Source organism: Nannospalax galili, unplaced genomic scaffold, assembly GCF_000622305.1.
Source record: "Nannospalax galili isolate Female #2095 unplaced genomic scaffold, S.galili_v1.0 scaffold49, whole genome shotgun sequence".
Taxonomy (NCBI): domain Eukaryota; kingdom Metazoa; phylum Chordata; class Mammalia; order Rodentia; family Spalacidae; genus Nannospalax; species Nannospalax galili.
Genome location: NW_008359444.1, coordinates 2,014,011 through 2,028,491, shown reverse-complemented (window position 1 = coordinate 2,028,491; position 14,481 = coordinate 2,014,011). Strand labels below are relative to the sequence as shown.

Here is a 14,481-nt window from a genome sequence, read left to right as displayed (position 1 = left end):
AGCTTTAAAGGTCATTAACTGATTGCAGTGTAGTCTGCTTGACACCTGATCAGCAGAGTCACTAACTACATTCACCTAGTGGTCCTTGAGCTTTGGCTGGCTGAAATCTGGCTATCTCCTCAAGGGAGAAGCACTGATTTCACAAGTACAGCTGCAAGCTGAGCATGGTGGTGCATGGCTTTAATTTCAGTACTCAGGAGGCAGCAGGTAAATCTCTTGAGTTCAAGGCCAGCCTTGTTTACGTAGCAAGTTCCAGCCAGTCAGGGCTACATTGTAAGACTGTGTTGCAAAACAAAAAACAAGTAAGAACAACAAAAACAATACACAAAACAGAAGTACAATTCTTTTGGAAAATTAGCCTTGCCTTAAGAAACTCTCTACTGCTGTGATATAGCCATTTCCTCCATGCTTGGCATGATCATGCCCATCTTGAAACAAAGCCACTATAGTACCCTATAGGAAAGCTTAGCCCTGAATCATGACAATAAATAATAATCTACACAACAGATAAGTAGGTGTATGGTCATGAGGCTGTTAACATTCCCTTTGGGAAGATGGAAGAAGGGTCATAAGAGCCTTAAAAGTCCCTGAAAAGATCTTCCTCTGGGATTCCACTAGATACTTCCTCATGCCCTCCTGTTAAATTCTGTAAGAGGTAAAAAAAAAAAAACTGATTTGGGGTGGGACTTAATTTTCTTTGCTACAGCTGCCTCTGAATCATTCGTGCTTTTGTAAATAACTCCACTAAACTCACTAAGTTAGATTTGATAAAATCCTTATTGTCTTCTTCCCTATTTGGGGTGAATAGGCATTTCATTTGCATTTCACCAGGAAAGTCACAGAACAACTGACAACCAAACAAGGGCTCAATAGGACCAAAGATGAACTGGGAAGGTCTGGAACACATCTTAGGCACACGCCATTTAAATGTTTACTGAACAATAAATGTTTTTCAACTGAGGACATTCCTGTCAACATTGTCTTGCTTGTGGACAACACATACTACACACAGCCTCAAATTACGTTTATTTTTCTTAGCTAATGAGGGAAACTCTAGCATGGAAACTGCTTGGCTTTGAATCCTAGTTCATTTATCCACCTTTTGTTTCTGAGAGTCTATGTTACCCAGGTCTATATGAAGAAATTGAATTAGGGTGGGTTCAGATCCTGTGAGAAGGTCCAGGTCTGTATTCCCTTGTCTGGGACCAGAATACTATGTCAGACACTGGAGATGAGCAAGAGGTGGGGGCAGCAGTTACTAAGGGCCTACAGTGTGAACATAAGCTAGGCAAGCTTAGAATTGGGCCAATGCATCACTGTCCTCAGAGACTTGGGGAGCCTGGACCAAAAAACCACTCCTCCACCCATAGAATAAGATGAAGCAAAGTGTACCCAAATGGACCCTTTATTTCATACGTCATATGTGATGAATTTGGAGTTGGTATGTCTCTCAGGCCTAGGAGGGTATCAGGTCTTGCTTGATGAGCAGATCTTGGTCTTTCTCCTCACAGACTTCTAGGGGCTTAGGACTGGCCTGTGGGAGGTCAAGGTCCAGATTGGGATACCCCCTGCGCACAACATCCCCTTCCACTCTTCTGTGTCCCATGCTACTATGTGTCTACAACTTCCCCAAAGACCATACTCTTGAGGATTGGCAGTAGCCTCCTTTCCCTTCCGCTCCAGCACGTACCATATTCCATGAACTGTCCCCTTCTTCTTGTACATTCTGGGCTTGAGCAATGACTTGTACTCCATGCTTTTCCAGTTCCTCTTTCAGTCTGTTCAGGAAGAGCAGAAGAGAAGGGATGCAGGAAAATCAAGAGTATGAAGAGACATACAGGAAGAGCAGGGAGGAGCCACCCCTCATTCCTCTTCCTGGGTAGAGTGAGAGCATAAGAGTTCTACACCTGCCTTTGCCGCTTCTGCTGCAGTTGTTGGCACCTCTGCTGAAGTTGCTGGTGGTGGTGAGCTGCAGCCTCTAGGAGCTCCTCAGCCTTCTTGTTTTCCTCCTCGAACAGCTGCCTGGAGGTGGGGTAAAGAGTCAGCACTAGCCATTCTCTCCTCCTGCCCCACCTTTATATCTTACATTGCTGCTGCTGCCTCCTGGCTGTGGAGGAAGAGACCTTCAGTGAGAGTGGAAGGCCCCTCAGGCCCACACAAGGCATACAGTCGATGTTTCACATCTTCCAGTTTCACCTCTATCAGCTTCTCTATAGAGGGAAGGAGTAAGAGGCAGGTGAGGGCAGGTGGAGACAGATCAGAGCCACCCTCTTGCCCTGGCCTCACCTTCCTTGAGCAGCTGCTCCTTGCTGCTATCCAAAGCACACATCTCTGTTGCCAGCTGTCCTGGCTTCTGAGGGAAGGCAGAAAGAAAACCTGTCCACATTTCTTGGCTTCCTTACATTTCAGAGAAGCACGACTGGGATCTAGTTATTTAGTCCCTCACTTGAGTTACTTCAATGAATGCCAGCCATGGTGTAGCCTCAGGGCCACTCTACTTTCCCCTCCCTCTCCTTAGACCTCCTATGCCCTGGAATCGGGCCTAAGAGAAAGTTACTTGAAGCCCTAAAATCTGCAAACCTACAATTCAGTTACTAACACACACCACACACACACCCCAGCCTCCTCAATGGCCCCTTTCCCTCTAACATTCAGCCTATTTCTGTCTGTTGTCTGGCAACTCCCGGGGGCAAACACACTTTGTTCTCTGTTGTCTCCCCTACGTCTGGATGGTCTCAGACAATCTATGGATGTTCTCAGTGAATAACTCTGCGTGGTGTTATCAGGGCTCCTCCTGAACACCGAATGGATGCAGCAATATGGTTGGTTCTGCAAGACTAACAGTGAGGATGATGGTAAGACCACTAAGGCTTATATGGGGACAGGATGCAATAGGTGGCATAGTTTGCATGACTCACATGAAATTCCCAGAGGTCCTTGTGCTGGCTCATCAGAGCCTCCAGCTGTTTCTCGAAATCCAATCTAGGGGACAACCACACAGCTTTGAGGACTATTGGTTGATACCACAGAGCTTTGTCCAGGTCTGGGTCATGCATAGCCCTCAACAGCCTTTGCTCATGTTTTCTATACCACAAAAAGCACCTTCACCACCCTGATTATCCACAGCTCAACTTAGCCAGCTCCTCTGGCCCATCCAGGGCATTACTGCACCTATAGCACATCTGAGCCTCCCCTGGGCCCCTGCATCAGGGTTTACCTCAGGTGTCTTAGTTTGTCCTTCTCATGATCAATCTTGGAGTTCAGGCCAGAAATTCTCTCTTTACACTCCTGCAGTAGGCTGTGCTTCCTGGAAAGGAAGGCAGTATTCAGACATGTTCTCTGAATGACTCGCCTAGAAGGGAGGGTTGGAATCGTTTCTATCCCTCTCTATTCAGGTCTGCATGTAACATAGTCGGTGATAAGAAAGAGTGACAGGAGCACTTATCCATAATTTCTTACCTTTGTGCCTCATTGTCCTTCTCCTGACAATGCAGTCTGATGATTCTCAGGGTCTCTAAAAGGAGAACAGGGCATATATTTGTTAAAGTGTTTGTGGGCCATGGAACAGGATAGATCATATCAGGTATGTGGATACTTGGATTAGGGATTGACATTTTTTAGGTATGGAGGAAGCCACAGGAGGATAACAAGGTCAGGAAGTCCTAAAGTTCCAGCTACTACAGTGTGGGCTTATACAGGATGGCACAGAGCCTAAAAGTGGAAAAGTTAGAAATACCTTGTTTTTTGCTCAAAATCTCTTTCATGCGTACTTTCTCTTCATGTACTAGAAAACATGATGAAGGTTCAGGTATCAGGACTCACGCATAGCAATGTCAGGGACAGCCATATGGGAGGCAGGGTATCGACCTGACTCCAACACAAACATAGTCTCCTTGAGGTGAGCTCCAATCTCTAAGGTACCCAAACTCCTGTAAGCACAAAGGACCCTAACATTCACAAAGCATATCTGTTAGAACCTTGCATGATATCCACTAGGGTTAGGAAGAAACACATCAGTAGGAAAGGGCCATGTAACCATGTAAGAGTGTGGTTGTGTCTTTAGGTAGAACAACTAGGAAGGGCATCTCTGAGAAATGAACATTTGAATTCAGAGCAGATGATGTAAGGCAAGAGGAATTTGTACTACCTGGGGTAATACATAAAGGAACATCTCTGCAAATGCACCGGGGGAATACCCTGTGGGATCATTTCTAGAACACTGCTACTAAAAGATGTGGAATACTGACAATACATGAGGCTAAAGAAAAGGCAGAATCTTGACTCCTGTGAAGATACTGAGTGTGAAATATTGGCTTAGGGGATATTTGAGACATTGCAGGGACTTCTGGTGACCCCTAACTAACTTACATGAGTCCAATTCCTTCTGAAGGGTATCCCATACAGTCTGGGCCTCTCCGAGCTCCTCAACGGCTTTCTTTTTTGCTTTACCGAAGAATAAGACAGACATCGAGTAAGTACAGCCTCAAGCTATAACAGTCATTTGTAAACAATGACATTTCACATTTGTCTCCAAGAAAATCTAGAGGGGCCCAGATTTTACAAAGCAGGAAACAAGACTTTCAGAGCCCTGGCCCTTCTTGCTGTTCTCAGGTAACAGCAGGGCCAGGTTCACAAGCATATAACTACATCAGTTTCATGCAGAAAGGCCCTCTACTTAACATTTGTCTGTTCTTGCTCTCATGAAATATCTACAGATTTTGGAACAAGGGCTTCTGTATTTTCACTTTTTATTGGGCTTGGAAAATCATATAGCTGGTCTGGATAACAATCAAAGTAACTGAACTCACCTTGTTGAACCTCATTAATACGGTTAATCAGGACTTCAATCCGGGGCTCCATATTTCCCACTGCAGGGAGCAAAGGAGGTAAGTTGTTGACAGGCAGAAATGGTGGGTGCCTGCTTGGGTTTCTGCAGCTTTCCCTTCACACAAATCTACTGAGCATCTCATATGTACAAGTACTGCATTGCAGTCTCATACTGGGAATGTGGGAGATAAGGAACAGATCAACAAAGGTAGCAAGCAAGAGGAAGGCTGTGGTAACTTCAGTCAAGAGAAATAAAGTGGGGAAAAGGTCTGAAGGTAAGGATTGGAAAGCGCTTCCCAGATATGGAAAAGTGTCTTGTGGGCCCTATATCAAGTAAGGAGGCAGCCTTGCAGCTCTCTGGGTGGGAGGGTAAAAAGAACAGAGGCCTTCCCTGAGGAGAGAATAGGGATACAATGAACCTGATGAGCATGTAAATGGTAGCAGGATGTGAAGTAGAAAAAAGGTGTATGTAAGATCCCTGGATCTAAGAGAATGCTGCTAAGCCAGGTGGGCTTAGGACAGGGTTTTGAGAAAACATACCTTCTATCCACTTATGCTTCACTAATTTTAGATCATTTGGGCTCCATTTTTAGTTTAAAAGAATTAAATTTAAGGGGCTAGTGAGATGGCTGAGCAGGTAAAGGAGCTTGCTACCAAGTCTGACAACCTGAGTTTGATTCCTGGAGGCCACGTCGTGATAACAGAGAACTGGCTCCTTCAAGTTATCCTGATTTCCATACATGCTGTGGCATGAGGTGCAAGCATGAGCATGCACATATATACATACATACACACATACATACATAAAAACTAAAATAAATGTTTTAAAAATTAAAATTTAATCAGCTGCACTCAGATCCTTGGCACCTGTGTATGTCTATTAAGTCACTGGGTAGATTTCAATGGTAATGTTTATCACCTCTACTAATTAACATGACAAAGTTTTATGCTTCCTCCTCAAATATAATTCATTTTTTAAATTTGTTTTTGTATCACAAAGAATATCCCAAACCATCTTATTCAACTATACACCCACTTCCAAGATGGCACCCTCCCATATCCTCCCCCACCACTACAGCCCTTATACTCTGTTATCCCTGCTACTGTCTGCTGTGTTGTCGACACCCCCAGCCATTCCCCACTACTTGTCCATCTGGTGAATCTAGTTGGGCTATCCAGAGGTCTTTGTTTCAGGAAGGTCAACTGTTCCTCATCTAGCAGCAATTGGTTGTCAATATTCCTTTAGATAAGATTGGGATCTGCTGTTCATTTTCCCCTTTCTATGCTGGGTTACTATCTCTTAACAGGGCTTATACTGAATTCAATATTGTATAACTATTAATTCAACAGTGAACCTAAAAATTTTATAGCCACTTTGAAAGAGATCTATCTTTGCTCTGGAAACTGTTATTATGTTAAAGCTGTAATGAAATGCTTCTTCTAAAATTTTTTTAAAAAACAAACAAAAAATTAAAATTTAAGTTTGAAGATTATTTTATGTGTATGAGTGTTTTGCCTACATGTATGTATGTGTACCACATTGGTGCCTGGTGCCAAGGAGGCCAGAAGAGGGCATAAGATCTTTTGAAACAGGAGTTACAGAAGGTTTTGAGCTGCCATATGGATTCAGGGAACAGATCCTTGGTCCTCTGCAAGAGAAGCAAGTGGTCTTAAATTTGAGCCACCTCTCCCACCCCCAAAATTTAGGTTTAAAAGAAAGTCAAAGTGAATGAGATAATTTCCTATTTTGTGAATTATTGGGCCTGGAATTGAATCTGCTTCTACCTGACTCCAAACCTCAGGCTAAGCCTCATAGGAGAACAAACACATGACCTTTAATCAACTTTTTCACCATTTCCATTAAGTCTTCAATTTTCTGTGTGGACATGTGTTGCCCTGTGGAGATAAAATCAACATTTCAAATTCAGTAGAGTGAAAGGCCAGAAGGATCTAATGCCTGGGCTGGTACTAAGGTGAGCTGAGGGCAGATCTCTAACCATAGCAATGTTTCTGTTCATTGCCATGAGATGGATAGGAGAAAAAATGAATTTGGCCCCTCGGTAGTCAGCCTTTTCCTTCATGGTGCAATGGCACAACAGATATGCCTTTTGCAAAACTTAATGTGAGGGCAATGGTGTCACTCATGCTGCTAATGTGGTCAAAGCTGGGTCAAGTTCACAAAGTAATGTATGAAAAAGAGTGCCAAGTGTGATGGTGCATGCCCGTAATCTCAGAGCTTGGAGACAAATGCAGGACGATCAACAGTTTGAGTCCAGCCTAACCTACAAAGCAAGGTCAAGCCCATCTTGAACTACATAGAGATCCTTTCTCAAAATGACAAGAGATGTAATTTAGTGATAGAGTTCTTGCTTTGCCATGTGCAAGGTCATGGGTTCAATCACCACTGAGGGGAATAGAGGGATTGTTTAAAAAACTGAAAGGAGTTGAAAAATCACTGTAGCAAGTAGAAGTATTATCAATTAGGAAGTTCTAGGAAGTCTTACACAAAAATACATGGGCTATAAACAAATGGATTATTATAGTAAGGTATCTGGCTAAAATATAAATTCAAATAGCTTTTCTATGTATAATTCGCACTGATTCTGAAGACTTCACGTAAGTAACATTTCATATTAACTTTCTTCTGTTTTTAATGTACATTTTTATTGAATTTTTGTGCATTTCATATAAAACATCTTAATCATCTTTATATCCCCTCCTCCATCAAGACCCTCCCCATAGCCCACCATACTGAATTTCATGCATTCTGACATATATGTTAAGGCCTATGGAGTCAAGTTAGTGTACTCAGACATCCTTCAGAGCAAGTGCATCCACTTAGGTCTCGTCAGCCTATCTAGAGTCTCTCCCTTAAAGAATATCAACTCTCCCTTACCCAGTAATAATCAGCTGCCAACAGTTCTTTAGGCTTTGTTGGGGCATGTTGCCCATTTCCCCAGTTGTATGCTGGACTTTTGTCTGCTTGAGTTTGCATGGGTCTTATACATGCTGACACCATTGCTATAGGTTCATATGAGCAAGGTCCTAGGAGTCTGTCTAAGAGTCTGTTTTCATATGGTCATATACCTACTCCCCTAGCTCTTACAATCTTTCTGCCCCCTCCCCACTTCCACAATGGTCCCTGAGCCCTGTATGGGTGGAATTTAATACAAGAGTCCTCTCCTAGGACCCACACTCTGCAGACTCATATTAACTTTCAATCACTATATGCATCTATTTTTCTCAAATGAGTAAGATTTAGGAAATTACTACTTGTGGTAATGTCACAATAAAGGTAACCAGGCATCAAGACTCACCTGATACACAAAAATCAAAACAAAAAACCCACAAAGAACCCACAAAAACAATAACAACCCCCCCCAAACACATTGCCATCTATTAAGGACTCTTTCCAAAAATGATGCCAATACTTATCAAGGGTCAAGATATCAATAACGATTCACAGGAAAGGTCGCTATGCACATAGTAAATAGCACACAAAAGTGACAAAACAAAACAACGTCAAAGGGGGAAAAAGGGTTGAGAAAGGAACTCTTTAACAAATAAAAGTGCCTTACGAGAAACATCAACTTAAGCTCAAAGAATAGTCCGTAAATAGATTTTGATTCAAATAAATGTGTTGTAAAAAGTAATGGAACAATTATCAATTTTGAAAATGAACTAGATATTTGATGAAATAAAAGGAACTGTTGGTGCTATTTATATAGCTGCAGCAATAATGTTATTTTTCTGGAGTACTTATCTTCTAGGCATATTCATGGGAATTTATGGATGACACTCTTGGATACTTTGCAATGAAACAGAGGGTGATGGCAAAAAACAAGACTGACCAACAGTCATCAATATTAAAGATAAAGGACAGATCATGTTCTTTGTTCTTGTATAAGCTTAAGTTTGTCACAATAAAAATGTGGCTTATACTCCCCAATACAGAGAACTAAACAATAGTTTTCACAGAAAGGTGAGGAGAATAGTAGAGTGGATTGGACGAGGTCCCAGCACTGCACGCCAAGCGTGCTGGGATGGCATCACCAGAGGCTCTGGAGGGCGAGGGGTGACCCTGGCTGGGGAAGGTCGCTATGCACCAGGCCCAGGCTCACAGGGTCCCACCACGAGGCCCTCTGAGGTAACAGAAGGCTCTTGCTTCACAACACGCTGACACCAAGCGTGGCGCCACGGGGAAGCTGCTCGAGCCTGCTCTGAGAGGAAAATGGCGGCGTATGGCTCGCAAGCCAGACATCAGTGAAGACTCCACGTCGTAATCCCACCCCAGGGCTCACAAACAAACCTTTAACTCACCCAGGTGACCTTCCCACCCCGCCAGCCTCTACCTGTAGCCGCCTGAGGGCTGTGGCCCGGGCCTGCGAATCCGTCCGACGCCACACCTAACGGCTGCGGCCTGGAAGCCATGCGCCTCCTCTCCTCAGTACCGCCTAGAAGGCTGTTAGATCAGGAGCCTGCGCATTACACCGCAGCTCCAACGACCGGCCGCGCTACCCGCACTGCGCATGCGTAAAGCCTTGGCCCAGCCCCACACAATTCTGATTGGACCTGATTGGGGCCACAGAGGGGCTTCCAGGCAAGTCACCTGATCACGCATGAAGGTCTCTCGCAGTAGGGGTACGATTATGGCTGTTATGGAAAGAGTTAAGGATGTTACGGTTAGGGTTAGGGTTAGAAGTTGGAAGGCCTCTACTAGTGTACAGAACGGTGAAACTGAGCAGACACATGATGCCTGCTGAAAAGAACCTTAAGGACCTACAGTGGGTATGGTAAGCAGCCCAGACCCCAGTCTCCAGGAGACCACAAACTGCTTCTTAAGAAAAGTCTGCTAACCCTGAATACTTTGAGCCATCTGCCAAGACATAGCCCAGGTCTGAGCACTTCGGGCACATTTCACACTGACTTGGAGGGACTACTCCCAGCTCGTTCATCTATAGGGTCCTCTGTGCTCTGAGGTGCAGATCTTTTTATGTCAGGATTATGCAGAAGTCTGTGCCTACCCTAAGGTAGCTTGCTGGTGGCCCAGCCCCAATCTAAGGTCTCAGAGACCAAACCTGGAATACAGTAGGTTCTCAGCGTTCTTAATTGAGGGAGTCTGATGGACTCCTGCCCTGGACAGGTCCTGGGCAGGGTTCACCTGACCCCTCTTAGCAGATGTGGCTGCTCTGGAAATGAGAATACCTGGTTTCAGATGACTGGCAGAGATGCGTTTATATACGCTGTGTTAAATAAGTAATCCAGCATGAGGTGACCATAGAGAAAACTAGTATAATACATTAAGGATATGTACTGTTTGTTTTATTGAGGACTGAAGCTAAAATACTAATTTAATATAGGTACTTGATGTAGTTTCATTTTGTAATAATTATGCTTATATATTTTAAAGTACAACAAAATTAACATTTCTTTCCAACTTGAAATGGTTAATCTTCAATGTCAATTTGGTTGGATTAAGAATTACAATGGGGTCTAAATTTGATTAAGACCTATTATATGAAATGCACAAAAACTCAATAAAAATATTTTTAAAAAAGAATTACCACAGTATAGCTATGCATGTATTTTCAGAAAGGTTGCATTGGAGGGAAGACTCATCATGAATGTGGGTAATGCCACTGAAAGGGTGGGGTCCTGGGATGAAAGAAAGAAGAAAAAGGAACTGAGCACAAGTGTTCATCACTCTCTGCTTCCTGGTGATGGAAGCAATGTGACCTGCAGTCTACTGTTCCTGCTATCATACTTTCCTGACCATGATGGACTATGCTCTTAACTATAAGCCAATACAAACCCTTTCTTCCTTAAGTAGCATCTTGTCAGCTATTTTGGTCACAGTAATAAGAAAAATAACATGTATTGCTAGTTTCTTACTGGGCCTAATTTTCAAATTAACCTTTCTCATGGGTATATGCATATAGGATTTGGTACTCCTGTGATTTTTAGACATTTGCAAGGTTTAGGATATCCTAAAGGGGTAAGGTGGGGGCTGTTTCAATTAATTTTTCAGAAAGTAATGACACCAATGTAACTGGATTAAGTTGAACAGATTAGACTGTGTATAGTCATTTGACCTTGAAAGGACACGTCAGGTTGTATTGGTAAATTCTCTCAGTGACCCACTGTCTGGATCCTGCAAAACACAGCACCTCCAGTAGAGTTTGTCACTATCTACCTATGTAGAATTTACTAATATGAAGTCAGCTGATTTCAGGTTGGTTTCCACTATAATTTTCTTCCTGTTTATGTCACAGAGAAATCGTATATTGGGAGGAATGGAGTGGTATGGCTTAGGTGCTAAAGTAAGCATCTTTGATTTTATTAGATGGTCCTAAGACAGAGACTATTGAAATATAAAAGTGCTGTTCATTACACAAAGGTTCATTTTCTAAAAGAAAAATTCCCCAGTCTGCTGATGTTTGTGTAGCAGAAGATTAGCCCTATGGAGACCTAGAGGCTTTGGCTGGAGTCACTTAAAGATCAAATCATTTATTTCTTTACCATTTGTTCAAACATTCATTCATGTTTATTACAATCTAGTTAAAAGGTGGGTACTGGAAGTAAAGCAGTAAGTAAAGCAGTTATGCTATCTTCTCCCTATGTAGTCTATTCAAATACATTAACACAAGGCATTCACAATTAGATACTCAATGGTATGAATCTTAATTCACCATTTAAAATGTGTGTATCTTGTCTGTGGATTCTATTTTCTGAGATGATCACAATAGAGGATGAAAAAGTATCACACATTGGTTTGTGTGAGAAATGAGTTTCACTGACTTGTGAAGCTGTCTCCTGATTGCTTAGAAAAGATAATGCACAAGGAACTTTAGTTCCTACTTATATATGAAATATCTATTTCTTCTGATATGGGAAATAAAAATAAACACCTGAAAAGAATTTATCTGAGTCTCTGATTTAATTTATTTTCCTGTTATTGTGATAAAATACCCCAACAAAGCAACTTAAAGGAGAAGGGATTTATTTCAGCTCACAGTTCCAAGTTATAGTCTATCATTGCAGGAGAAATCATAGCAATGGGAACTTGAGGCAGGTAGTCACATTACATACATAGTAAAGAGCAGAGAGGAACAGATGAATGTATGTATGTTTATGCTTATTTCTCCACTCTTAAACACTTAAGGATCCCCTGGCAATAACTGAGTCTTTTCACCTCAGTTAAGCAAGATAACCCATGAAGAGACACGCCCACAGGCAGAGTGAACCTTTTCTTGGGTGGCCACTGAAATGTCACTCCAAAACACGTATAGGAGCAGCTGGATTTTACATAAGGAATGTGTTTGGAAGAGTGCCAAAAAGCAGCATATGTGGCTGGGTACAGGTGACTTCTTCCAGGAACTTGACAATATGTGAGCAGGTAGACTAGGATAGGATTACTGTGACAGACCCTTGGATATGATGAACCTCTGGTGCTTGCCACTGAGAAGATCCATAACCATAAGGAAACAGTCTTATAAGGCTCCTGGGAACTTGCAGCAATGGTAACAGCATGCACAAGATCCATGTAGACTCAAACCAGTATAGAACTTGGAAAATGGGTAGGTGACCACAACTTTGGTGAGGAACGATTGGCAACTAATCACTTCTGGGTGAGGGAGAGTTGATCTTTAAGGGAGTGATGCCAAACAGAGTGAATAAGCTCCAGTTTGTGAACTTACACCAAGGAACATCTGGGTATACAAATTTGACCTGATAGGCCTTAACATATATGATAAAATGCATGAAGTCTTGTGGGTGGGCTATAAGAGAGCTGCAGATAGGGGAGGGGGGGTCTAAATATAATTAAGGTTATGAAATTCACAAAAATTCAATAAAATATTTTATTTGAAAAATCAAAACACACTGATCCTAATTTTAAATAAAAATAAAATATTTCTAAAACTAAGTATACAATTTCTACCTTCATTCTGTTTCTCTGTCAGCATTTTGTGATGCTCAAGGCATTTGATATACCCTGAAACTTGTACCCTGGGGAGCAAATAAGAGAAACTACATTGGTGATGGACTGGGTCCCATCAAGAGAACATGACCATCACATTTTAAGGAGTTGGGCTTTTATAATTCCAGCCTGAAGGAATACCCAGCTTCACACAACTCCTGAGGGGCTGGCACATATGAAAGCTCAGCCTGGGGTCTTAGGTTCCTATCTGTCCAGACTCCCATCAGGACATCCTGGAGGTCTCCAGCTCTGTACTTAATCTCTGTCAGAATGAAGAGAGTTGGTTGCCCTTTTCCCACCTGCATTTGTCATCATAGCCCCAAACATAGGCAAACTTCCTCATGAACTGGCCCATGGGGTTAGAGCTAAGATTCTTTCCTGGTGAACTAGAGCCAATAATACCCTGACCATGATCTCTTCCCTGATGTATTTTCACCTGAGACTTGTAGCAAAGAACTGAGCTGGTACTGGGTCAGCACCTGACTTCCTGCCACATGCATCAGAAACTCAGCCAGACACCTTTGCACTTTCCTGCCAACGCTGGGATGGCTTTCTGAATAATCTTCACAGTAGACTTGACAGAGAGTTGTAAGAACACATCATCCAAGGCCTGGGGCAGTCGTCCCATGGGGCAGAGGTTGCCTTGGATTGCATCACACATGGCCAAGGCTATTCAGATTTAAGCCAGGATTTCTTGAAGCTGGCAGACATCTGTGAACTCTGAGCAGCAGTACAGAGGCTTTCCACAGACTCAACAGTGTGGTAAGAACCTGAGGGACCTTATACCTAGTTGGTCCTCTCTCCAAGAGACTACACATCTATACTATATCAAAGTCTATCACTTAGGGACTCAGCTTGAAAGCCTCAAAAACACTTAAATGTTCATTGCTGTTTAAAATTAGATTGTGTCTTCTCTCTCCTGTAACTGTTTAATCAGGAGATGCATTTCTAGAGTCGGGGACACCAGAGAGCATGAGGTCTTCCTGTGTCATAAAGATATGGATGTGGTTGAGCATCTTGGAATACTTCTGATGTCTACTGAAGAAAATGGACAAGTAATAGCACAGGAAAAATGGGGCAAAGAGTAGGAGGAGCTTGGGTAGCAGTGCAGTCACAGGTTTCTCCTCTCTCTCTCTCTCTCTCTCTCTCTCTCTATATATATATATATATATGTGTGTGTGTGTGTGTGTGTGTGTGTGTGTGTGTGTGTCCATCTCTATCTCTATCTCTACCTCTATCTCTATCTCTATCTTTCTCTCAGGTTTCTCTCCACTGACTCTGCTGGATGTCCAGTCCCATGCCTGCAGCTATACAGGTAGGTTCATGTTCATGTGACTTTTCCAGTGTCTTGGAAATTGGGGCACCTCACCCACCCACACATGGAGTTTATATATCTTTCTCACAAATACACAAAGACAGGATGGACACATGTTAGTCATAACTCAGGAGAGGGTGGAGTCAGATCCCTGACACAGAACCTAGAGAAGGATGAGAGGGCTTAAAAGGGAAGCTGTTTAGCAGGCACCCTGTCTTCAGCCTAGCTACCACTGTCTGGGGCACCTAAGCACCATGTATATCTCATCCCTTCCTTAATGGGGACAGCATGCAGAGAGGTCATCTTTCATCCAGCAGGAGGAATGACCTTGTACTACACCCTTCTCTCACCTTGCCACACA

The 14,481-nt window shown here is 42.8% G+C and overlaps 1 protein-coding gene across 3 annotated transcripts in view; it reads right to left on the bottom strand.

Annotated features, from left to right (window-relative positions):
• Syce1 (synaptonemal complex central element protein 1) overlaps positions 1-14,481 on the bottom strand; it is a 100,995-nt gene that overhangs the window by 26,756 nt on the left and 59,758 nt on the right. For 2 of the 3 annotated variants that reach the window (XM_029558689.1, XM_017795611.2), the window contains exons 2-12: positions 6,661-6,723; positions 4,809-4,868; positions 4,369-4,443; positions 3,737-3,784; positions 3,460-3,514; positions 3,218-3,307; positions 2,919-2,982; positions 2,287-2,353; positions 2,087-2,210; positions 1,912-2,022; positions 1,691-1,778 (exon numbers count right to left, since the gene is read on the bottom strand). In XM_029558689.1, the coding sequence (XP_029414549.1) occupies positions 1,691-1,778; positions 1,912-2,022; positions 2,087-2,210; positions 2,287-2,353; positions 2,919-2,982; positions 3,218-3,307; positions 3,460-3,514; positions 3,737-3,784; positions 4,369-4,443; positions 4,809-4,868; positions 6,661-6,723 (845 nt within the window). Of the gene's footprint in view, positions 1-1,389; positions 1,535-1,690; positions 1,779-1,911; positions 2,023-2,086; positions 2,211-2,286; positions 2,354-2,918; positions 2,983-3,217; positions 3,308-3,459; positions 3,515-3,736; positions 3,785-4,368; positions 4,444-4,808; positions 4,869-6,660; positions 6,724-14,481 lie in introns of those variants that run through there. The other variant, XM_017795612.2, reaches the window with a different exon arrangement.